The sequence below is a fragment of the Thermobia domestica genome, chromosome 6, assembly GCF_964235325.1.
Source record: "Thermobia domestica chromosome 6, izTheDome1.hap1.1, whole genome shotgun sequence".
Taxonomy (NCBI): Eukaryota; Metazoa; Arthropoda; class Insecta; order Zygentoma; family Lepismatidae; genus Thermobia; species Thermobia domestica.
The window spans coordinates 29,619,493-29,647,007 of NC_137459.1; the positions used below are offsets into that span (position 1 = coordinate 29,619,493).

A 27,515-nucleotide genomic window follows, 5' to 3' on the forward strand; every position below is an offset into this window, starting at 1 on the left:
AATTCTCGTAATTTATACTGACCTTTCCATAACGTAGTTTGCTTAATACTAATGTCTGCTGCTGTGAACTTATTGCAATAATCTCAGTAGCACGTGAAGTCATGTTTTCTACATACATTACGAAATGTCCCATGGTCTGGACTGTAAAGAAGTAACTCGATTTCTATATGTATTATATTGGATCATAAGAAAGGAAAAGATATTATCATACAAAAAATGTTATATTTGAAAGTCTTTTCGTACAAAACAAATATTGTCGCAACAATAAACTGAAACAAAAATTTCTTTAAAAAACAGTAAAATTTACAGTTACAAAATTGTGATACTCAAAAACAAATTTCTCAAACAAAGTTTCAAAAGAAACGAAAAAAGAAAAACTAGAGTATATTATTATTAAGGACCTTAGTTTCCTATTAATATCACAGGCTCTTTAATAGTAATTTGTCCTGAGAAAAGATACGAAGCACATTTGGATTTATTCAAGATCTTCGACTGACTAATTTGCGACCTACCTCTGAAATTAAACGTTTAACAAATTATATAACTAAGATGTCTTAAAAAATATAATCGACGTGATAAAAGTAAAGATAAAAATAAAGATGTGAAACTTGACTAGTCATGTTAAACACTAATTTCACAAACAAACAAACAATAAATAAACTCTCATACTAGTAGAATTTGAAGAGGAACTATCAAAAGATCCATTAATCTCCATGGAAATGGATCGACGTTAAAATCTCTCCTATATCACAGTGTGTTACTAAATGGCAAATCATAACGAGACTGAAATAATATATATTCGCAAATCTGAAACAGAACTGAAGTTGAACTTGTTACATACCTTTTAACACTATCAGCAAAATCTGTACTAAATACATATCACAGATCTAGTAAATAAGTTCAGAATTAATCTTTATACAAATACCATCATACATTTAAAGAAAACATATATAATGGTTTAGAGATATCACAGATGTTGTTCAAAATGAACACTAGTAGCTCCAAAAATATATTCCAAGAACTGACAGAGCAAAGTTCAATCAACGATAGCATGACGAGAGAACTAGTAATTCAAATTTTACTATTAAATTTCTCATCCAATTTAGAAGCGTTGTGCGTTGTATTTCAGTATACAACCATTAAGATGTTTGACAGCAACCCATAAAATGTATATAGACCAGATCTTTCAATTCGTTAAAAAGAACGATTCCTTTGGTTTATTTGGCTCTGTTTTCTATTCTACACATTTAACAGCCAAATTGTCTACTTGAAAATATAAACATCGTTCTCCTGGGTACGATGTTACAAAGAAATATATTGTTTATGATGCCTTAAAACTAAACTCTCTATTCGTTGGGACTAGGAAGCAATTGTGCTATGTTGACATCTTAAGTATTTTTCAAGAATCTTCTTAAAACCATAACCCCTCCCTTCATTTTATTTTCTTTGTTAACAACATGTACATGTAAGCGATTTTAGTGTTTTACCAGATAGGACATGATGGTGTAACACATTATATCAGTCTTACAAGATGAGCTCTCGTTTAATGCTATCTAAATATCATATAACTCGGAACAGCTCCCTTTAAAAAACAGTACGTAAACGTTATAAACATAAATCACTTTAATATATAGTGAACCTATGTATTTTGTTTCTCAGTATATCAACATACTTCCATTTTATTTTGACCCTATTGAAGTTCAGATATTACTTCCTTTACAAAAGAAAAAATACTTTTCGGTTAACATATACATGTCAATTAAACCATCACTAAAACTCTTATTGTTAGATGTTACTAAAACAAGAACAACGCGAAAAAAAATGTTAAAAACAGAAGCAAAACGCAAATTGAAAATTATCGCCTATTAAAAAAAACTGGTATTTTAGTTAATCTATTTCAACTTTTACATTATTTTCAACGCACGTCAGATATTAAAAATTTTTTCGAAAGCCATCTTAAACAAAACATACTGAAAAATATTGTGAACTCCAATACCAGCAGTCTTACAATCATACACTGACAAAATGTTAGCCCACTAAATCTGTACAAATAGTTTGAAGCACTAACATAACTTCCGTCCATTCGATTGCAGTACAAACTCAACAGACTTTGGTAGAAGCATTGGATTCAACATTTGCCTTATTTTGATCAGAAAAAAAAATATCATTTGAACGTGAAGCGTGAAAACTGATCCATGAGTTTGCTTTTCACTTAAAATTTGTAAAAAAAACACTGGATTCAAGCATCACGACTGAACACACTCGAATGCGCAAATTGGAAGGCTCCTCTCAAAATATTTCTTTCCCATAAACATTTTAACACACAAACGAAGGCACGCTCATCATTTGTTAAGCTGTTTCGCCACTGAAACCACACGAACAACAGTCGCACAGCCAAGGCGTGTTTTGCTCATCACCTGAAAGACACAACAGTACGTAAAGAGCAAGTAATATTTGCACATAAGGATACATTCAGATAATACAACCAGCATTTTGAAGTGCACAAATGTGAGCTCCGTCGCTATCGTGTGCAGTTGACAGTGAAAGAGGAGATCCACCTGTACAACTTCTTACGATAGTAAGTTGAAAATAAAACCAAATCTGAGTACATATTTTCATAGTTTAACAACCTCAAGTTTATAAGAAAAGAAATTCTGTGGAGATTTGCTTGCGACTGTACACAAGGAATAGCAAATTCAACTTAATGTGTAGTTACGCTATTAGTGTGTTCATTGGAATTGTGAATTTCAACAACTAGTACTCACTAGGATCTATTTTTTCAAATCTTACATATAATTTTATATTTTACATGCATTTATACTTTAAATGTAACTTTTAGTAATCGATATCTTTAAAGGAAATGGCACATTTTCTTATTTATTTATTTTTAACACGTTACCCTACTTTACAAAGTAACTAATTTCAGAGTGAATTTTTCTAGTTTACTTAATCTGTGTTGATCATGGGATACAGTTTATTATTCTTATATTAGAAAAAATGCATCTTTATTCTATTGTTTTATGCATTATAAACATATGGAGAATATTTTACTTGTAGTTACAAATGGCTACTTTATTGGTTAAAAAAGACTCGAGCAGGAATCGAACCCGGGACCCTTTGCACGTGAGGTGAAGATGCTTTTACTCTACCACGCCATCACTTTGACAACTTTACGCATCGTATCATACATGTAACGAGTCGAAAACTTTAAGACGCTTTTCCTAGGCTATTTCTGGTTATTGCGCTCTCCCAGTTTGTAATATTAACACCTTAAATGTGCACTACTACCTCGCTAAAGATGGCCCCGAAGTTCATTTACCAATGTCTGCTTTCCCCTTGTCAGACATTTCTAAAGGAGCTGAAGGTAACAATAAAATTATACAGTGCATTACGCTGTCTATAACCATAGATTTTAGTCACATCCGTACTCTTCCGAAATTTCATTTGTCTTCAGGTCACGCTGCCCAAGTGGCGACAAGTCGGGAATTTCAGAAGACCGGGAAAATCAGGTAATATGAGAAGACTGGGAAAAATCATAATTCTGCTAAGTCTCAGGGAATTTGGAAATGAAAATTCTAAAATTGCAGATGTGGTTGAGTACTTGTTTCCTAATTGCCAACTTCTAACTTAGAAACTTCTCTGTTTTGATCTAATCTAGTGACGCGTTACAAACTTACGCTCTGTACTTGTGCACATTCTTTTGCTTTGATCCAATGGTAAATTTATCATCGACGCCCTCATAATTCCAACCTTTTTCCATTTTCATTCCTACTAATTCGATTTTATCGGAGTTTCCTGTCCTGCATTAAATCACGCAAGTGAAAGGATTTTGGAATACGGTTACTAGTATTTTAGCTTCAGTGTTTTCATTGTAAAGTATTTGAATTCTCAGAGAGGTTTATTAGAAATTCTTATAAATCTACGAAGATTGCTGACAATGTTGTACAGTCCACAGCAAAATACCTGCAACATGAGAATGTAAGTTTATTGTGAAACTACGCCTAACAGCGCAGGGAATCAACATAACGTTTAGGTGGCACGAATCACGCCAGGAGAAACCTCGGCGTCCTCCCCTGCATACTTATTTTGGAGCAAAAGACTTCGTCGTTTCACAATAAACTTACATGCTCATGTTGGAAGTTTTTTGCTACGGACTGTACATTCAAAGCACATTGTCACCAACTGTGCTTCAAAATAAAGTAAAAGGTTTAGTTATATCTTACACAGTTTGACTTTTATTGCATTGTCAAATTCTATCATTCTTACTGGAAAACCCTTCTAATATGTACTGCTAAATCGGGAATTCTTAATTAAGCCTTTAACAACACGCATAATATATATATATATATATATATATATATATATATATATATATATATATATATATATATATATATATATATTTTACCGGAATGTACCTCTTCAGAGGGGCCACAAGGACTGTTGTGGGGATTAAAGGGATTGTTGCCCATGGAGACACTCCTGCTAGCACCCTTCTTCAAAAATATTTAATAAAGACTGGATTTCTTTATTTAGCAATTCGCAGTGAAATGAAAAAAAAAAAAAAAAAAAAAAAAAAAAAAAAAAAAAAAAAAAAAAAATCGTCAAGGGTCATTCCATGTCAAATCACCTAGACCACTGTGCTTCAATGTCTCAGATTCTCTTCAAATTTTTTTTCATCCATAAATACCAATTTAATTATTCTAAATTATTTTTTTTTTCGATTTTTCGGATGAGAAATGCGCCGGGGAGAAATTTTTGAAATATGTGAATTTTGCTTCAATTTCACTTTTTGGCACACATCATCATGAATCCAAATTACCATAACTTCCTTATTTTTGAAGTTATTGGGCTCATACAGGTGTCAAATTAAAGCTTAATTTTCGCTCTTTCAGTAGATTTTAAGTAACTTTGCAAAAAGCTACACTGTCAAACATTAATGGGCATACACACAAATTTTAGGATTTTTTACAAATTGTGCCACTACTCAAAAGTTACAACTATGAAACTTTTGAAACTTTTTAAATAGAATCATCTTAACACATACATGATACGGTTAAAAAATAAAAAAGGGTGCTTTTGGTATTTTTGTAATTATTATTTTTTTGTATTTTACATGTACGGAAACAAAGTTTTAAGTTTTGTTACAAATTGTGTCATTGCTCGTAAATTAAAACTGAAACTCCTAGATATTTGAAAGTATCCACTTTATCAAAAGTATTATTTAATATTTTAACGCATCCATAATTTGCTGTATTCCGGTCCCGACGCACTTCCATGTATTTAGTTTTCTCTGCATTTACTTCTAAACCCATGTCCATGCAAGCGTTTAATAAGATCTCTGCATTTCTTTCTATTGTTTTCCTATCATCCCCTATTAAATTTACATCATCAGCATATGCCATAACCCGGTGAATACCGTTCTGTAGGCCCTGGTTGCTATCTTTGATTTTCCTTATAGCGTATTCCAGAACGAAGTTAAATAATAATGGCGACAACGCATCTCCTTGTTTCAGGCCATTTTCGATGTGAAAGCTCGTGGACAAACATTTTCCTACCCGGACTTTACTTTGGGATTCATTTAAACATATCTTAATCTAATTAGCTTTCTCGGCATTCTAAGTTCTGTAAGAACGTCGTATAATGTTTCTCTCCTAACAGAGTCGTACGCCTTTCTAAAATCAGTAAATAGTTGATGTACCGGGATATTGTATTCCCAGTTTTTTTTCGAGTATTTGACAAATGGTAAATATTTGGTCGATAGTTGATCGATTTCGTCTAAATCCGCACTGATAATCTCCAATAATTTCATCTGCGTATGGGGTCAACCTTGCTAATAGAATATTTGAAAGGATTTTATAGGATGTTGACAGAAGAGAAATGCCTCGATAATTATTACAGTCAGTTTTGTCGCCTTTCTTGTGAATTGGAACAATGATTGATTCTTTCCACTCTTGTGACAATTCTTCCTTGTACCAGATAAGGAGAATGAGTTTGTGTATCTTGTTCCACAATTTTTCGCCTCCAGCTAAATTTAATTCAGCCGGAATTTCATCTACACCCGGAGATTCGTGTTTCTTTAATTTCTTTATAGCGGTTTCTACTTCTATTCGGTTGGGTTTTGGAATATACGGTTCTGCGGTGTGTATCTCCTTTTCTCCACGCACACTAGTTTTTGGTTGCGTGTTAAGCAAATCGTCAAAGAAATCTTTCCATCTATTTAAGATGCTATCCGTGTCAGTGAGAACTGTACCGTCAGATTTCTTTAATATATAAGCACGAGGTTGATAGCCTTTCTTAAATTCGATGATTCCCTTATACATGTCCCGGATGTTTTTATTTTTACTATTATCTTCAAGTTCCTTAATTTTAGCTTTCAAAAAATCGCGTTTCTTTGTTCTAAAAGTTTTGGAAGTTTCCCGCCTGGTATCTGCGAAATTTTGTGTAGTTATTTCATTCGGGTTTTGTAGCCAGCGTAATTTTGCCTGTTTTCTCTTCTCTGCTAGTTTTATGCATTCCTGGTCGAACCATGGTTTGTTCCTACGTATTTCCGCGTGTCCCAATTTTTCTTTTGCTGAAATTTTAATACTATCTCTAATTTTGTTGGTAAGAAATGTTATGGTAGAATATACATGCTGTGTTGCGTAAGGTTAGTTAGTCTGTGGTTGTCAAGTGATATCAGTTGTTGTGAAGATAAACAAGATGAAACGAAGATACAGTATATGTCGTAGGGACGAAGAATAGAAAGACTATGTAAAGATTATATGAATTAGTAAGATTCAAAATAGATTGTTGTCAAAGGATTGAAGAACAAGAATACGATTATTGGGAAGAATAAAGAATTCAGGTTTCTATAAGGGTGAACATATGATTTTGATTTGTAGTACATTACGATTACGGATAGTTTAAGATAAGTATAATTGCAAGCTAACTAATCCTCTTAAGTCCCTTAGAAAGTAGCACCTTACATTTTATAAAGTAACAAATTTCAATCCAGGTATCCTCAACACTAGTGCACTCCGAATCTTCTAAAGCCGAGAATCTATTCAAAACTTCAATCTGGTATTCCTCTCTTACCTGGCTCTCTTCTAATTTCTTTAAATTGAATCTCTCGGTTTTGGGACAATGAATATTACCTTTATTCAACGATAACCTCTCTCGTATTATCGCTGCTACCAGGTAGTGGCCAGTGTCACAATCAGCCCCTCTAAACGACCGGACATCAATTATGCTAGATTGCCTTCTTCTATCTACTAAAACGTGATCAATTTGATTATGCTTTTTACCGTCTGATGATGTCCAAGTGTATTTATGAACGTCGCGATGTGGGAATTTTGTACTTTTCACGATTAGGTTTTTGGATGTTGCAAAGTTCACGAGTCTAACACCGTTATCATTACTTTCCTTATGCACTTTCGTTCCCTATAATCGGTTTGAAAATATCCTCTTGTCCTACCTTCGCATTCAAATCCCCTAATAGAATTTTCATATGGTATCGCGGGAGTTGGTCAAATATCCGTTCCACTTCTTCGTAAAAACTATCTTTTATATCGTCATCCTTATCTTCAGTTGGGGCATGTGCATTTTAAACAATAATATCACACCACCGTCCCTTAAGAGTAATAAAAGAAAGTCTGTCAGTAACAAATTCAACCGGTTTAATTGCTGGTAATATACGTTTATGAACGAAAAACCCTGTTCCTAACTGGTGATTTTTTATTTTTCTTCCCCGTAAAAGAACGTAAAATTTCCGGAATTCACAGATCCATTTCCTTCCCACCTAACTTCCTGAACTCCTACTACGCCCATCCTGTATTTCTCTAACTCACTCGTTACGGATTTTAACGCGCCTGCCCTATAAAGACTCCTAATATTCCATGTTCCAAATCTCATGTCCATTTTCTTTTGCTGAGGTCGTGCCAAGTTATCAGTCCTTGTCCGAGGCTTTTGTGAATATTTCTGAACAAGTGCTTTTTGTTTACAGGATGAGGTTGTTAGCCCTACCCAAACCCCCAAGCTGGAGGACCACTCCTAGTCAGCTGTCCGCGACTGCTTATTCAGTATATTCGCAGCTAACCTCTATACCTAGAGGCCTTCTCCTCGATCCGCAACCTGAGGACGCGCCATGCCGTGGTGACAGGAACCCACGACTCACATCATTAATGAAAAGAATGAGCTGTGAAATATAGGACACAACATTTTAAGATATGTAAACCTTTTTTTTTAAAGAAGTATTACTGGTATGTATGTTTATTGTTTTCATCTATGTACATTACTCTATTATTTCTTATTTCTGTTGATAGGGTTTGTAATAATCACTCAATCCCTTACATTGCTAGGCCTATATTTTCCATTCACAAAACTGCCAGATTATTACAAAAAAGGTATCCCTTTTTGTGATTTAATCATACGTAGTAAACGCAAGCTAATCCTATAAAAAGTCACTGAAGTTTGATAGTTGCAAGCGATGGTACAATTGGGGAAAAAAGTTGAAAGTCATAGTTAAATACAAAAATATAACATTATGGTAATACCAAAACTACATATTACACCAGTTCTATTTTTAAGCATACCAAATACTTACTAAGGAGATTATTTGAAAACTTTTAAAGTGTGATAGTTGTCACTTCAGGGTAGGGATGACCAAAATTTTCCTGAATCGGAAATTTCACTTTCCGGAATTTTTCCGAAATCGGAATTCTTCCGATTTTACATTTCGGAATCCGGAAAGTAAAAATTCCGAAATTGGCCACCACTACTTCAGAGGAAGGGAATAATCTGTTGACAACAGTAAAACTGTATATTTCTGTACATTTACAACACAAATAATAATAATAGTTGCAAAAATACCAAAATCTTTTTTTATTTTTTAACCATATCATTTATGTGCTAAGATTATTCTATTTAAAAAGTTTCAAAAGTTTCATAGTTGTAACTTACGAGCAATGACACAATTTGTAACAAAACTTAAAACTGTATATTTCCGTACATAAAAAATAATTACAGAAATTCAAAAAGCACCCTCTTTATTTTTTAACCATACCAAGTACGTGTTAAGGTGAATGTACAAAAAATCAAAAGTTTCATAGTTCAAACTTTTGAGCAATGGCACAATTTGTAAAAAACCCTACAATTTGTTTGTATGCCCATTAATGCTTGATAGTCTTTTGCAATCTAGTTTAATATCTACCGAAAGAGCGAAAATTAAGCTTTCATTTGACACCTGGATGACCCCAACAACTTTAAAAATAACGAAGTTATGGTAATTTAGATCCATGATGTTGTCAAAAAGTAAAATTGAAGCAAAATTCACATATTTCAAAAATTTCTTATCCGAAAAATCGAAAAAAATTAATTTAGCATAATTTCATTGGTATTTATGTATGAAAAAAAATTCAAAAGAATCTGAGACATTGAAGCACGGTAATGTTTTAAAATTAGGTGATTTGACATGGAACGGCCCTCAATTAGAATTAATTCTTTCCAATATATCGTGGAAGAAACTAAGTTTCGTGATCTGTAATTCCTGTTCTAATGTTGACTATCTTCATATCTTTACTATGGGGAAGGGGGGGGGGGAATTCGGAAATTGGATGTCCGTCATGTTCATATGATGCTGTTCTCTATTTTGCCCTTCGCAAAAATCATCGAGTTTCAAAACTAGATTCCTTATTGCTAACAGTTCAATTTTTAAGTTACTTTGAATGAAGGAAACGGGTCCAAATAATCAATCAGGTTCCAGATGTTGTAAGGGTGTGAAATATTTTCGCATGTTGATGCTAACTTAAATCAAAGGTACAGTAGAATCCGATTATCCGAGCTAATGTGGACCAGATCTAACTCGGCTAAGCAAAAACTCGGCTAATACGAATGGATACGTAGACATTTTTGTACAGTATTTATTGTTGTTGTTCATTATTTGTCTTTATTTGATTATTTATTATTACTGTCTTTATTATTTTCATATTACATTCAGTTTCTGAACATCTACCGTTCATAAAAGAATCATCATGGTGTAACTGAAGTTCGGTTGTACCATTTTCAATGAAAAATTATCTTCCAAGAAAGTCTCCTAAGCGTCTCTTGTGCTCTAAAACTCGCCTATGGGCACCCCTGACTATTTTAGTTGCTAATCGATACAGCGTTCACTTCTAGCCCCAAAATTCCTGTGTTCAAACCATAGTTGCGCGTTATATGCTTGTGGGAATAACTGCATAGTAATCGAGTTGTCGTGAGGTTCTCCCATTTCCCCTTCCATTTGCATTCTTGGATCAATCCAATCGAGATCCAATGTATTTCAGGCAAAAATTTTCTTCAAGGCCTTATATCTCGAGAACTACATATGATGTACCCAAAGCAAAACTAACAATTTACTCAGTATGACATGCTTATTCCGTAAAAAATACGAAATATCGATCTAGGGGCAGTTCAAAAATTTTGTGGCCCCTGATCCATAAAATTCAATGTATTTCATTCAATCAAACATTTTCTTGCATGCTCCATATTTTGAGAACTACATATAGTCAGGGTGGAAAAAAATCATGATTTTTTTTAAAAAAAATCATTTTTGTTGATTTTTTTGATTTAAATCGATTTTTTTGATTTAAATCAAATCTTTCTCCTCGTAAATTACAAGTCGCGAACTCAAGAAAAAGCATTAGGAATTACTATTAAATGCTAATTATGCCATTTAAGTGAAAGTATTAGGATTGAATTTTGAATTAATCCCCAATTGTTAACCTCTGTTAATCCCAATCATTGTTTTTTAACCCTTTTAAATTATGGCTTTTTTTAAAAGGAAAATTATAGACTTTCAGTCAAGATGCTACATCATCCCTATTTATCCTAGGATCATGGTTCATACCTCATTCTCTTCAGAATAGAACAGCTTTTGAAACGGTAACATTCAGATTTCCCTATCATGCCCCTGAAGCGGGAAATTTTGAGAGAAAATGTTTTTTTTTTTCCTCAAATTTTGATCCCCTCTGGACTCCCTTGTGTTAACGCACATTCCTCAAAATCAACTGGGAAACACTAAGGGGTGTACTAAATGTGTGTATAAAATTTCAAGCTATCTTGAATAGTAAGGACGGGGAAAACATTTAACAATGAGCAAAGAACATCCCCACAATGCCCCAGATAACACGCATGTAATATAGAAATTTTCTCAGACATCTCTATTTATCCTAGGGTCGTGTTTTGTATATTATTCTCTTCAGAATAAAGAAGATTTTCAATCGTATCATTCAAATATCTCCATCATGTATCTGGGGCGAAAAAATCAAGAAAAAAGAGATTTTCTGTTAAAAAAATATCCTTTTTTACTTTTTAACCCTCTGGACCAACCCCCTGTTTTAAGGTAGAGATCTGAAACACTAAAAAGTACTAAAAGGTGCATTGAATAAATGTGCAAAATTTCAATCTGCTAGGTGCAAAAGTAAGCCCGCGAAAAATATCCCCCACATCCCCAGATTCCCTTATAAAACAGGATCTCAGGCAACAGTTCCCTGAAACATCCTTATTTATCCTAGGATCATGGTTTGTACGTCATTCTCTTCAGAATAGAACAGCGTTTCAAATGGTACCATTCATATGTCTCCATCTGAATCGCGTTTTTTTTTTTTTTTAACATTTTTTCTTTGGACCTCCCTGTTTTCACGCAGAGATCTAAAAACATCTGAAAAATACTAAGTGGTGCACTGAACGAGTGTGCAAAATTTCAGTCTTTTGAATGCAAAATTTAAGCCTGCGGAAAATAATAGGCATTAAAAAAAAATTTTTTTTTTAATTTATGATGTCATCACACACTATGTCTCGACGCAGAAAGGCGTGAAAGCATATGTAACATATTCTACAGTGCCTTCAGTCTTGGAAAAGAAAACGAAGTAAAAATGTTCATTGGTACTTTTTTAATCGAATAATGAAGATTCGATTTTTAATAGGATAAAAATAGGTAATATAATTTAAAAGGTTAAGCATTAAGGAAAAAGTATAGCAACATTTATCAAAATGTCACTTTTTTCACAAAAGTTACTGATATTTGGTAGGGGCATATTTTAAAAAAATTAGAACTAGCTTGAGGCAAGAAATACATTAATTTCATCTAAAGTTATAAATCTTTAAAAAAAATCGGAGACGGGATAGGACCCCTCTATATACGCCCTATTATCTGGGAATAAACAAGCAGACGCGTACGCGAAAGAATTTTCGTCTCAAATGTCGATGGTGATTGTCCCATTGGAATAGTTAACGATTTAAAAACCCAAACTCATTGTTACGGAGAAAAGAAAGCAGTATTGCTCCGTTACCCGTTCAAAACGGGATTTTCCCTAATCATCCTGTGCATGACACTTGTTTTTATACTATGCTGTACATACTGTACATTTGAGTCTCATTGTATTATAATTATTAACTTCCGTAACCGAAATAATACACCAGAAACGGGATTTTACTTATTTTCACTTTAAATTATTTTATTTCGGAATTTGATTTAAATCAGCGATTTTTATTTTAAAAATCAAGTGATTTAAATCTTGATTTAAATCAATCCACCCTGCATATAGTGTAGTCAAACTAAAACTAACAATTTACTCAGTATGATGAGCTTATTCCGTAAAAAATATGAAACTCGATTTAAGGTCCGTTCAAAAATTTTGAGACCCCTGAATCAAAAAAAATCCATATATTTCATTCCATCAAACATGTTCTTGTACGCCTCATATCTAGAGAATTACATATAGTGTAGTCAAACCCAAACTATAGCTTACCTTAGTATGATGTGCTTATTCCGAAAAAAAGTATGAAAATTCTATTTATGGGCCGTTCAAATTTAATGTCCCATGATCCAAAAACTAATTCTTGACCAAGATCGCAATCTTTTGATTCTTTTTTTTTTATCATTCCTACACTTGTTTCCATTCTTACATCATAAACTCAATAACTACCAAGTATATATGTTAAGCAACGAGCTCTTGTCTATCAATAACCGTAAAGCGCCTTCAAGAATTGTGGAATTACGCATTTGCAATGATTAACTTCTTTTACCTCGTGTAAATAATGTTCCTGGACTCGATTTTATTTTCTTCTCAGGAATGTTGTTGTGGGATTTATAAAGGTAACCAACCAACAAAGTTCTATCGCTTTTTGTGGAGGTCTGTGTTCCATTGGCCCTCACACCGTGAGTTGAATGCGAATGGAGATGAGGCGAAGGTCAGTTTTTGGTGTGGATATATCGAACATACTACCTGTTGTAGCAGTTCAGTTACACCATGTACTTGCTTAAGGACAGAGTGAATATGGGACCTCCACAGAGCGTCATAAGGGTGTGTATGCTGTACGAGTTCAAACTGGAGTCAAACGCCACTGCAGCGGGGCGGAAGATACGCCAGGCCTTTGGTGAGAGTGTCGTGACTACGCGGACAGTGTAGTGGTGGATTAATAAATTTAAGGACGATACGAAACACTCGAAGACGCACCACGTGCCACAAGACCAACACATGTACAAAATAACGATCTTCAGGCAGCAATTGAGGCGAACAGGGGACCGACATTTGAGAAACTGGGACTACAATTTGGTGTGAGTGGAGAAACCATTCGGCAGCACCTCCATCAACTTGGGAAGCACTACAAGTTGGGTCGACGGATCCCACATGATTTGACTCCAGGGCAGAAGGCAACGCGATCAGACACCTGTGTTTCTTTGCTGTCTCGTCTCAAAAAGGAACCATATCTGGACAGGGTGTTGACATGTGATTAGAAGTGGGTACAAAGCACCACGGCGAAATAATCATTGGTTAGCATCCCATGAACTGGTTCCAAAACAGCCGAAACCAGCACTGCACCAGAAGGTCCTCCTGTGTGTTTGGTGCACAGCTCGCGGCATCGTGCATCAGGAACTGCTACCAGTTGGTCAGAGCATCAATGTATCTGTGTACTGTCAGCAGTTGAGCCGTGTTCAAGAAAAACTCAAAACTCTGAATCACAAAGGGGTCCTCCTGTTACAGGACAGCGGTAAGCCCCACGTGGCTAGGATGACCTGGGACATCATTCTACGCCTTGGATGGGAAACATTATTGCATCTGCCATACTCCCCAGATATTTCACCGTCCTATTATCACCTGCTCCATTCATTGGACAATCACCTTAGAGGACGCCAATTCAAATCCTTAGTAGAGGTGCAAAATGCACTTGATACCTTCTTCGCTTGACGGCTCACGAAGTTTTACCGCGATGGAATCCATGGCAGAAGCTGGTCGATGTTGATGGGGACTAGTTTTGATCTTCCAGGTGTCTTAGATGACATATGAATGTTCGAAGGTGGTGGGTGAAAAAACGACAGAACTTTCTTGGTTACCTTTATAGTTTACTTTCGCAATAGTACTCGTTCCTGAAGAAAGAAAAAAAATGCCAACTTAATAGTTAATCCAAAGTAACAGACACGAGTGTATACGATTAATTATAGTATATTAAGCATGCGATCGTGTTTCATTATTTAGTGGTTTAGTTCAACACAAAACTGCAAAAACTGGTTGTCTACCAGAAAGGAAAAGAAGTAGGAAATGCGATTTGATTTGATTGCGATGAATCAATGCAGCTTACGTGAAAAATAACCCTATTCATGACAGCTTATTGTTGTATAGGAAAGCGGTCGAGAAACGTGTAAGTACATAGTCTAATAACTTTCTTGAGCATTTTTAAAACATGACCGCTGGTTCAGCTTGTTATTGTTTAAGTTGTGGTTGTGATTTCCAGTGCTGATTACAGGATGCCAACATAACCGTAAGTAAGTCGTGAATATTCTGTCGAACTATTCGAAATTAAATTTTAATCAAGGTAACATGACAAAATCCATTTACCAAAAACCATCAAAATTGATCCAACGGTCTAGAAGAAGTTGAGGGACAAAGATCGTTACAGTAATTATATTTCGATGTATTCCCTAAAACAGAAATTTTCGGAAACTGAATCACGGGTTCTGTTATTTCCATGAATTTACACACTAAGTTTCATGTTCCTAAGTTGAGAAGATAGTGAGAAACTCAATTTCCGCATGAATCCTCTGCTCTCGCCCCTTGGGATACCTTAATTAAAGTAATATGATACGCACAAACTAGACTATGATCCAGTCATACAAAAATTAATCAAGATCGGACCAGTGGTCTAGGAGGGGTTGAGGAACAAACATAGCTTCTCTCTCTCTCATATTATATATATATATAATTACGTACGTATGTATGTGTGTACGTGCGTTCCACCATGACTGTGCAACGCCTGTAGAAAATTCCCAAACTTAGTACACATATGAACTAAAATCTGGAAACAAATACAATGAGAATAAGACACATCTTCGGGGTAGGAAGAGGTTGACATGTAAAATAATTAAAAACAGACAATATTAATGTCGAATCCACAGTTTTCGGGGTCGCTTAGATGAATAGTGACACTCGAAATGCTGTCCAAATTCAGCACTACCATAAGAAAGGGTGAAAAATGAAATGTCCAAATTGACCGATGGAATGGATTCTATACTATCAACCGATTGTATTATTGGATCCATAATTTGTAGGGTCGCTAAGCTGATTGGCGATAAACCAGATGACATATTTAAAAAAATACAAAATACTAATATGCAATGTGGAACTGAAGTTTTTTTAAAAATTTTTTTCTTTTCTTTTCTAAACTAGCTTTTATATCTCCAAAATAATATTTATTGAGCTTATTTCTGATAACACTAGATACTTAGTTTACAAATATAAGCACTTCTCAGGATAGAGCAATTTCTTAAAATGGCGAAAATATTTGTGATTAAAATTTAACATATTTATAAAAACATAAAACCAATAAAATTATATCTTACAGTAATAGAAATTCTAAAATCTGCAATAGTCAATGCTTAATTTGAGACAAGAATCGTGTTTCTAAGTGTAGCAGTTCAAATTTTACAATGATTTTTGTTCGAGGTATGATTGGAAGCTGATTGAGGAAGAAAAAAAAAACATCAATACAACCGACTCAAGCCTGATACCTCTAGGTCTGAGTCGGAAAGGCAGAACCTTTCCTTCAATATTGAGGAGGGAATACGAGATCCCCCATTAATAGACTCCTCTGTCATGCGTCAGTCAGAATTTGAACATTATTCTTCTAGGACAGACGTGTAGTTCTGCCAAAAGGGTCACTCCATATCAATTAAACACAGTGACTTAACTTCACTATATTTCAGATTTTAATGAAATTTGGTACATAGATGTCCTCTAGAAAGACTAAGAAAAATACCAAATTTCAACTTTATATATCAACCGGTATTGAAGATAGGACTATGTAAAGTTTGAAAAAAATCCCCAAAATAGCATGTTCAATGAATTTTGAAATTGAAATTGCAGCTCTCCTAATAGAGCTTGTTAAGGTATCATTTTACAGTATTTTCATGTCCTTACCTGTGATATACATCATCATATAGGCTAATACAGAATTTAAAAAAGAAAATCAAAATAAAAAATTTCACTTCAAAATTAAAAAAAAAAAAATGAAATCTTTGAGTTTTATGTCCCACGGTTATGCCGGTTAGGCTAAAGGAAACGGTGATGATGAATAATGAATGAAATGGTGGAATGAAGAAAGTGGGAGGAAACGGGAGAACCCCGAGAAAACCCACGCACACGGTGTTTGTCCAGCACAAAGTTCACTTAGCGGGGGCTGGGATCGAACCCGGGACCCCAAGCACCAGAGGTGAACACTACCACTGAGCCACCGCGGCCCAAAATTTTTCAAGAACTACATATTTTAAAATTAATTCCATGAATAGATAATATTGCTGTGAAGCATCTGGCAAAATATGAATTTGGGATTATAATGCGTTCATTGTTTAAAAGATTCAAAATAAACACCGGATTTTTCCAGAATATTCTGTACGTAGGGTAATAACACAAGAATGCTAAATTTAACACTTCTGTGAAAATAAAAATGAACACTTACTTGAAGAAAGAGTATAGAAGAGTCCATAGTAAAAGTTCTCAATAAGTAGTAGGATATGTTTCTTATTTGAAGTTTGAAAAAACTACATTTGTTTGGCATACATCACTTTCAAGCAGAACATTACTTCCAGTGGGTTACAGAATTCACTTTTGTCAGAACGTCCATTACTAACATCCACAGAACATCAGCATTTCTTGGACATGAGAATAATGAAGATGGCCCAGGCGGATAAAGAAGTTAGTTAGGCCTATTTTTACTTCACCTAAGTTCTTCATTTTTCTGTAAAACATACCTGTTAGTATTTTCTTATTTCCCTTCCAAAATAGTGTGTTTTCTTGGCCCAAAGATGGCATTGGAATGCATTTTGTAAATAGTACCAGTTTCCAACTTTCACCCCAAAGACAACCGTTAAGAAAGGGAGAAGGGGGAAGAAGAAGTGTCCTCGCCAAGCGAAGAGGGTTCGTCGCGAGGAACAGAAGTGAGCAGAGATGGACAGTGCGAGTGTGCGGTGTTTGTTTAGTGCGTAAAATTAACATTCAATATTCACAATACAACAATTGCTTATCAAGAACAATCAGCATAAATGATTATTTGGCACTCAAGTGCAATAGTGCAAGACAATGTGTTTTTACCACGTCAATTTCGTGTTTCAATTATAAAACAAACAAACAAAAACAATCGATCAAGTGAAACAATAGATTCAAGTTAGCTTTATTAACTATTATTTAGTTAACTTTATTAATCTACAATCATATGTTTCTTTAATTGATTTATATTTGTTATTCCACTTACTATATATATGATAAATTAAATTACTATTGAATGCGCATGCGATCATTATTCAACTCGTGTATCCGTGGATGAACCTCCTATGGAAATACAGTTCTGTTATAAATTAACAGTGGTCCTCCAACTATTGCTAATCAACCAAACATAACAAACAATACCCAAGCCAATTTTCTTCATAGACAGCGGTGACAGCCTGATATATCTTCTAATTGAAATTTATTTGAAGATTTTGACAATTTTCTCTTCCTAATCGTGCAAACCATCTGAGAATTTTAATACAATTTACCCTCATATTGAATACGAACCCTCCCTGATAACCAGTGCGTTAAAATGGAGTTTATACAATGAATGCTGGAAATTTAAAATTTAGTATATTATTCAAAAAAATTAAAAAGTCCTATTGAAAAGCTACAGATGTAGTCAGGCCCGTATTTATATATTGTGCACCCCTGTGCTTTAAATAATTTGCCGACCCTCTCCCCGCACAAACTTACGTTAAAACAAGGAAACAAGCCGTGATTTTGCAAACATATTAGCTCCTGTTGAGTATCGGTAGCAGTTTAGGTATTACAAGTTACAAAAGTTACAACGTAATTTTAAATGGCCTAATTCTCTCAATAATGATTATGAGGTGGTGTTCTGCCCGAAGGTAGGGGACCATTGGTGGACGTCAATATGAGATAGAAGTCTGCATGTGCCGGAAATTTTAGCCCGGGCCCGGCCTGGCCCATGAATTTATGAGACCCGACCCGAGTCCGAGATATGTTTTAACCTTTAGGCCCGAGCCCGGTGATAATAAAATGAGCCCGAAATACGCCCAAAATACAAAAACTGAATGATTAACGCAAATTTGTATGGAGTATGTTTAGTACAAGGGGTCCAGAAGCAAGTAAAAGACACAAAATTTACAGAAGAAATGAATGATGCAAGTACTTAGACGTAACATAACGTAACCAAATCTAATATAACCTAACGTAAGCTAATCTAAACTTACCTAATATTATAGAAATAAGCGAATTTCTATCATTTTTTTGGAAAATTATGCGGGACACCTACACTAATTTAACATACACTAACCTAACCTAAACTATACTAAATTAACCTAAGCTAGCCTAAACTAACATAACCTACTCTAAACTAACCGAATGTGAACAGAAATTACCAAATTTGTAACATTTTTTAGAGAAAAGAGCTGGATCCCTTCTGCTAAACATAGGCCATTTGTATTTTTATTTACAACATTACAACTTTGCAGCGCTAATTTTTCACTAATACATATTCTCCTTTTAGTAAGTATGTAATATTGCGTTGTGATTCAGTTTCGGGAACATTTAATTTATCCTTTTACAAGTGAAAATGGGAATACTATATTTTTGTGGAGAATTTGTAAAAAAAAAAACTTCCGATATCAGCAAAAGGAAGAAATAAAATAATAATAAAAAAAACTAAAATATAAACATTGTCTTCAAGAAGAAAAAATAAGACAACTTATTTTGAATGCTTTTGTTCCTTTAAATTCAGTATAAGAAACAGTACTTTCAGTTACAGATAAGCTAAGCATGTTTAGGTCTTTTCTTTTTTCTCTCTCCACTGCACAGTTTGCTTTGCTCTCAATTACATAATGATAATCAGAATTTTAGTATGGGCGTCTCAGTTACAAATTTAGATGTGATTTAAAAATTCTCCAGAAAGAACGGTCCGATAAATATGGTTGTACAGTATATTTACAAAGTTAGGCCCGAAAAGGCCGGTGCCCGAAGCGATCTATGCTTTGTAGGCCCGAAACCGTACCGACCTCTACTGTGAGACACCAATAATTATTGGTGTTAATTGATAAGGAAAATAATTGTTTACATTATTCAGTCAGTACTGGTTTAATAGCATCTATGTTAATTCAATATGCTGTCTGTAGCGCTTTTCAACTCAAGAACCATAATAGATAGAAACATGAAATTTTAATGTATTTTAAAGCTCTCAGAGAAATGATCCAAACGACCTGTTCCAGGTCCCTAGGTCACACCTGAGCTGAGATATGAGGGTACAAAGCCCCCATAAGAATAATATGGGGGCATTTATAAAATAACCCAAAACGACCAATATTAGAGTTGAATTCATAGTTTTCGAGATCGCTGAGTTTAACGGTATCAGGTTTCATGATGTTCAAGTTCAGCCTCACCCCTCGGGGTGGGAGATCACCTTTCAAAATAATCAGATAAGCTTGCTAATTAGTAACTACTGTAATTAGAGCGAATTAAACATTTTCACGTGCTTGCGTGGGACTCTGTGGATTGCTAGTTTTAAATATTACTTTATTGTGAATCTTTTTTAAAAAAAATAAAAATTTCACCGCCTCCTAAATTCTGCCGCTCTGTGCTCGAGCACAGAATAGCACTTACCTAAATATGGGTCTGGATGTAGTCAATAAAGTTTCCCTATTTTTTTTATTAGATGAAAAGATCCAATATATTTCAATAAAAAAAAAAAAAAATCTTCTAGGCCTTATATCTGCAGAACAACATATAATGTAGGCAAACCAAAACTATCACTTAATTCAGTATGACGATGTGCTTATTCCGTTAAAAAAAAAAAGGGCCGTTCAAAAATTTTCTGGCTTCTGATCCAAAAACTAATTATTGCCCAAGATCGAAATCTTTTGATCCATCTTTTGGATCTCCCAAGATCCTTGTTATCAATATATTTAAGCAAACTTAAAAATATTAATAACTATGAAGCAGACATTCAGGCAAGCAGATAGATAAGATAGAATTTGTTTCATTAGCAGGGGCGGCTTCAGGATTTTAATTTTGAGTAGGCCAGTTTTTTTTTTTAAATTTTATTTTTTAAATATTAATGTATATGTATAGGATTTGTTCCTTTGCAGTAAATATATATTTATTATCTTTTAGACGTTTATATTTTTCAAGACTTTAGGGTAATCCCGGGCCTACCCATTAAAGCTTCTTCAGTTTGTTTGGTTTGTTTAGGATTGATGTCCTTATGTAACGAGGTTATGAAGGATTGGACATATTACTTAAAGTGGCATCTGAACCACTACTCGGTTTCCAGCTGGGATAAATTTTGTGGGCTCATCGGGACCCTTTAATTGCAAGGCGAAAATTAGATTCAACTAACACAGATGATGCCAGATATGTAAAAACGTCACGATGAAATTCACACGATTTGTGCCATTCTTTTTTTTGTTTTTGTTTACACCAATTTTTTTCTTTAAAAATAAACTTGGTTTAAACCATCCAAGCCTGCTAGATGTATACTTTTTACAAACCACGTCTATTTACAGTAACATTTCTAATTCTGAAACTTGAATTAATATTATTATATTAACTTTTATAAAACTAAAGTTCAAAAGTATCAGCATTTTAACTTAAGCTTTAAGTTAAAGTTTTTAGAGTATGAGTTAATAAGTACTACCAGCAGATTACAAATCTGTATGATGTGTTTTAGACCCATTACTCTGCTATTCATATATATTCCCACAAGTAAAACAAGAAAACATTGCATACTCGTGTTTTTCAGCTAGGTATAGGGTATTAGTGAAAACTCTAGCGATAGGTTTGATTTTTTTTTTTTTTTTTTTAAAGCAGTAACCCTATTATCATCCCAAATTCATATTTTGCCAAGTGCTTTACAACAACACTATCTACTCATGGAATTAATTTCCGAACTTTTTATATGTACTTTTTGAAAAATTTTGATTTCGAAAAAATAATTCTGTATTAGCCCATATGATGATGTACACCACACCAAAGGGCACGGAAAATTCTGTAAAATGACACCTCAACCAGCTATCTAACCAAACTAGGAGAACTGCAATTCGAATTTCAAAATTCGTTGAACATAATACTTTGGGGATTTTTTTCAAATTTTACATAGCCCTATCTTCAATACCGGTTGATATATAAAGTTGAAATTTGGTATTTTTCTTAGTCTATCTAGAGGGCATCTATGTACCAAATTTCATTAAAATCTGAGATAGTAAGGTAAATTTCAAATTGTGTTGATTTGACCTGGAACAACTCAATAATAATAAGTTGCTCCGCTTACTTCACATCAGCCATTACACAACTTTATTGCTAAGCATTTCTAAGGCTAGTTTCCTCTCAAAAACCTACGGTCTATCTCTCTCTGAAGTAGACACGTGGCTCCCAGAAACTGACAATCGGATCAGCACTTTTCTTTGCACCTCCACGATAAAACCTTTTTGTTGTGCCAATGGAAACTCGATAGGTTAAATTGCTCAAGAAAAGGAAATTCACTAAATATTCTCTCCCTTCTTGTACCGAACCCACTTTCCTTTTACAATGACTGGTGGAAAATTCTTCCATCGCCTGCTCCCTCTCTTATATAGTAAACGAGCTGCTCATTTTGTTTGAAACACTTGAAATCTAAGACGGAACAATGAGCCATTGAACAGTTCTCCCCTAGAACTAGCTGGTAGTAAACAAAAACAATTTCAGAAGGCAGCGGCTAGGTCTGTAATATATTTATATACATAAACCGTAACATATATGACAAACACAAAAACAAATGAAGACCTGAAGTAAATTAAGATCTAAGTGACATTTGAACAGTTTTGAGATAGCGATGTTTTTCCTCGAGAATTTGTACCGTGTGCATACACCTCACGCATTCAATTGGCAATGATCTGGACTACTACGCACAGGTTTGCCGCTTAGATCCGAATATATTTAAACTGGCTTGGCCCATAGACCATCATTCCGGTTATAACTCGAATCTTCAGAAAATGGCACTTAGATCGAAATTTACTTCAGGTCTTCAATTATTTATCCAGTCAGGATTTTTTGTTTCAATACTACCACTTACATATAAAATGAATTATAACAAGAATCTAAATGACACATTTAAACAAGAGAGTAGATCTCTCAAAGAGAGTACTACAACATGTAATTCCTAAACTTTAGTCAAATTATAGCTGCTTACACTTACGCTCATTATCGTCGTGGGGTTCCAATTCACTTGCACGATAGGTAGGGCCGGTGGAACAATACTCTACTTTAAAATTAGGTGGGAAAAATAGCTCATAGACTTCACGAGGATAATACTCCATCTGCCGCGTCAAAGGTGCGATGAATACTATTTCTTTTTTTGAGTACACCTCAATTATCGGGTGGGCGCATAGGCCATGTTCCTGGAAGAAAGGATAGCTATTTTTATTACACCATCTCTTAGCTTAGATATTCAATCTCTCACTCACTCACTCACTCACACACACACACACACACACACACACACACACATATATATATATATATATATATATATATATATATATATATATATATATATATATATATATAAAACACAAGCTTCAAATTATTGTTTTAATATACTATTGAAAACAATTTGTATAAATTTAACTGGACTAATTACTAATACAGGGTGTCTACTAAAATTCCAAAATGAAATTTTGTGACCTTTTCTTCCCCAAGCCATAAAATTTAGTAGCATTCTCAAGAGTGAATTTGGGTGCGAATTGCGCCGAATTTTCATGCATGCGATAGAAGCGTGTTTTGCTTGCGATTTCGTAGCGTCTAAAGCAGATCATAGACATTTTTGTTAGTGAACTTTGACTTTTATAGAACAAAATTTTCCAGCCTATAACTATATTTGTACAGGTAAAAGTGACCCAAAAGCTAAATTTCTTGACTTTCGTGGCCGTTTTCTGATTTCGTGGCCAATAGACACCCTGTAATATGAAAAATCCACGGTAATTCTAACATTACGTAAAAACAAAATTTGATAGGAAACTACCAATTAGCTATATCTCAATACGTGATTTAAACGTCAGCCTTTTAAGTGAAAGTATCATTAGCATTTGATGAACACTAAACTACCGACGAACATGCAGAGCTGAAATATACATGATTGTAATTATTTAGTTAAAAATTAACGAAAATCAAATGAAAGTTTAGGAATAAAAAATAATCTTTTGAAAAATACTATATGAAATGGATACTTTAGCCATTTTTTTTTTCAACTTACTTCAGAAACTGTCTGAGTGGTGTCATAAAAGTAATTTCCAGAAGTGGATTATTGCAGGCCCTTTCCAAAGTTAACACTGCGAATTTAATTTGCCTTTAAATCAAAATTAAAGCCACTTTTCCGATATTATATCTGATCGTTTTGGCAAAGCTGCTGTCATTTGTGATTAGCATGAAACCGGCGTCTTTATCAGTGTGGTATCTTGCTTCCATCGTCGTCGTGTTGCTGGTGGGAAGATTACTTCATGCCATTGAAAGTGAATTGTTATGGGAAGATTACTTGCCTTTTCCCAAAAACATTTTCGTACAACAGAATAGTGAAATAGTGTCGAGAAAATGTTTAACCATCGGAGTGGCCACATCTAAAAATATCATCGCCAGCCAAATACAAATGAGCCCTAAGCAGAAACATTATTAAAAAGTGTGGGTGTTCGAAATTACTAGTAGAAGTGTCATCTGAGGTCCTTCGTCGAATCGGTCGACTGGCACACGAGACCCACCCCTCCAACGCAACATGGCCCAGAGATTAGATCCGTTGAAGTTCACTGTCAACCATGTAAGAAGTTTGTCACATTGGATGAAACCTACATTTACCTGATTTATATATTGGGGTCACGTGAGCTAGTTTCCAGCTGGTGGGATAATATCCTTCTCTGAAGCATCTATTGAATAGGATGTATAGAGGAACTGAAATAGCTGTAGCAGTTTCGTTAGGCCGAGAGAACCAATCTTGTCGGACCCAAGAGATCTATGTGGAAAAAGAGACTGCAAGAGAACCGAAACTTCCCTCGGAGTGATAGAGAAGTTTGATAAGGTGCTAGTACAAATGGGGCGGAGAGGGGAAAGATGGGTTGTAGAGGGAAGGGCAGTAAGTATTTTACAGAATGGAAAAGCACAAATAATTTCATTCCTCACATTAGTAACCCCACATTTGAGAACATTGTTTATCAAGTGGATTTCTTAAAAGTCTCGGAAGATAATATTATTTTAATTAAAAGTTAGTTCACTAGGAAACAGTCATGTATTCTTAGAATAAATTACTTCTTGCATTTTATTTTTTGGGGGAGGGGGATCTTTTTATTGTCAGTGGTAATTCTAACTAGTATACTTTTAAGTATCATGTGGAATTTCAGATAACATTGCAAGGGGGTCCGCAGATCACTTTCCGAATGAACAGGAGGTCCGCGTTATCGGAAAGTTTAAGACCCACTGCTATATAGGTTGCAGCCTAAACTATAACTATTTTGAAACTTTACCAAGAATTATATACACAGTTGACTCAAGTTGTTCATGAAAATTTTACTTACTTGAATGTATAACGCCATCTTCGAGTAAACCCGTGGAACAGCCGCTATTATGGATAGCTTATTATAATATGGATATCTTACAAAGAGAGCATGACGGACTTGAGGAATGCTAGCTCTTCTTAAATTAAACTTCTGGACTTTTTTCAGGTCTTCCTGTGAAGGCCATCGCCATCCTTCTGACAACACAACACCCATTATGGATTTGGACGGATTTTCATCCTTGTAGAAAAGAAAGAAGTACATATGTTTTTACTTCAATTTCTTCCCGCTACACTTCTTATTGGAAAAGGAGATTATTTTATGGAAACAAATGTAAACAACACTGCGAAGTGATACAATAGAATGATATTCAATAACAGAAATATTCACCATTGCATCCATTGAGTTTTGCGAGAGAGACGGGCTCTGATTTCCAATGAGTTACATTCTATACATTCTAAAGAATCATTTCATTTGCAGAAATATGATGCGTGCAAGAAGGATCATTTTGCCCCTAGCTTTTCCATTCATAGTGTAAAACTTATAACTTCTAAACTTGACAACACTAGAACAAAATAAAGACTTCTGTCCCAAGCATTTACAATGAATGAGAAAACACTGCAGGAGTCACTTAGTCCTCCCTAGTTTCATTTATACGTAGTTGAGTAATTATAAAAATGTTTCGTGATTGATCTTTTGCACAAATTAATATCTTAAAACACGTCAAATAATACATTCCTGAATTGACTTCCAGCAAAAATCTACGAATTAGAATGCAGGAAACAATTTTTTACACTGAAAAGTACGGATGAAAATTCCAGAAAACCCTTAAAAGAGTGTACCAATCAACAGGTGCGCAAGTGTCTGCTGTTATAAAATGTACCATTACAAAAACTGTCAATTAACCTAAAAAATCATGACGGTAAAAAGCAGACGAAAAGTAAACTTCTGAACTATAGCACAGCAAACAATACAGCACTGTTTAAATTTTGATGTCCTTTCTGTTTATTGATGTCTTTCCTAGAAACCTAAATTAGTTCACTCATTAGTACAAGAAGAAAGTACAAGTGTCCAGACTTCAAATCCCATGTGCCAAAAATTTTCTCGTGAGAAATTAGTGAGGTTAAAAATTGTACAGATAATAAGCCCCTCATATGCTACTCTTATTTTGTGAATCATTAGGATTTCCTTGGACATATTCAAATAAATAGGGTTATAGTTAAGGAGCCGTACTTCCCATTTAGGGAAGGACGAGAAACGCCATACTTTCAGGAATTATTCATTGACTATCTAGGATGTTAAAAAGTAGGTAATAGACTGAGTTCTTGTACTTAGGGTGTTTAGGTAGTGCAACAGTAAGATGTATCCTCGTGCACGGGAGATGAGAAGTAGCTGTTCTTAACTATTACCATAAATAGCTTGACCTCTTTATATGCACCGAAGAGCGATTGATAATGAAAGTTAATATGAGCAATGTATTATTGTATAGGGGAATAGATCTGGTCAGATATAGGCCTATTGCTACCATTTTCCCTCAGTACATTATAGGGTAAGTTCTAGAACACAGGTCCCCCCGTATAGGTTAGTTGGTTCCTCTCTGTACCAAAGTTCAATATTTAATTCAGATAGTATTGCCGAGCGAGCGTCAGCGAGCAAAGGCCGGTTAGAGCCCCGCAGGGGACGTTTTCTGTCTTTATTACAGCTGAGTGGGAAGGGCGACTTGCGTTCTAGAATCTTCACACATTATAGCTATATTACAACACAATTTTGAAGTTTACTTTTCAAAGTATGCTTGGCTAGCTTTTAACATCATAAACTACTTAATATGCTTAATACAATAAACAAACTTACCATAACCTCAGTATTCATATGCATGTAGATCAATTTTCTATTCGGAAATGATGTTTCCATACATAACCACACTCTATAATCTGAACTTCGGCCACAAGGCGTATCACTGAACCATCTATATGCGATTTCTATATTTTTAACAGGAGGTTTACCTGTCAATATTTCAATCTCGTGAAAGAGACCGCTCGCGCATACAACATAAATACCTCCGAAAATTACAATCGCATACGCTATTCCTAGCCAGATCAGATGCATTGTAAAAAATCAGGATGAACACAAGAAAGATCAAGATCAGAAAAAAAAGCACTCCTACGAGATTTCTCCCACACTCCTGCTCATATGTATTTCTTTTAAACTAAACATATAACCGCCACTTCTGACATCACACACAGGTGCCAACTACTATATTATACCATCACATATTTTCAGTGTTGAACATCTAAATCCAGTTTTGTAACGCTTTGCATGTATTCAACAATATTAATTCAAGCAGTAAGGGGCCTAATTTCGTAACGTTTTTCGACAACACAATGTAAAATCTGCGTTTTAGTTAGTGATAACAGATATAGAGGCCATTGGTGATTTTTGTAAGGTTTGC

At 34.6% G+C, this 27,515-nt stretch overlaps 1 protein-coding gene across 2 annotated transcripts; it reads right to left on the reverse strand.

Moving 5' to 3' along the window:
- Positions 1-1,605: 1,605 nt before the first annotated feature.
- Positions 1,606-27,311, reverse strand: LOC145687916 (testis-expressed protein 264 homolog). Of its 2 annotated transcripts, none has more exons than XM_081761473.1 (4): positions 26,918-27,311; positions 25,088-25,306; positions 22,720-22,927; positions 1,606-2,417 (listed from the first exon to the last, which is right to left on the reverse strand). In XM_081761473.1, exons 1-4 carry the CDS (start codon positions 27,170-27,172, stop codon positions 2,350-2,352), a joined length of 750 nt encoding a protein of 249 aa, XP_081617599.1. In that variant the 5' UTR covers positions 27,173-27,311; the 3' UTR covers positions 1,606-2,349. The 2 variants fall into 2 exon arrangements, with proteins under 2 accessions (XP_081617599.1, XP_081617600.1); XM_081761474.1 differs by having other exon boundaries at positions 22,726-22,927; positions 26,918-27,307.
- Between the last annotated feature and the right edge of the window lie 204 nt (positions 27,312-27,515).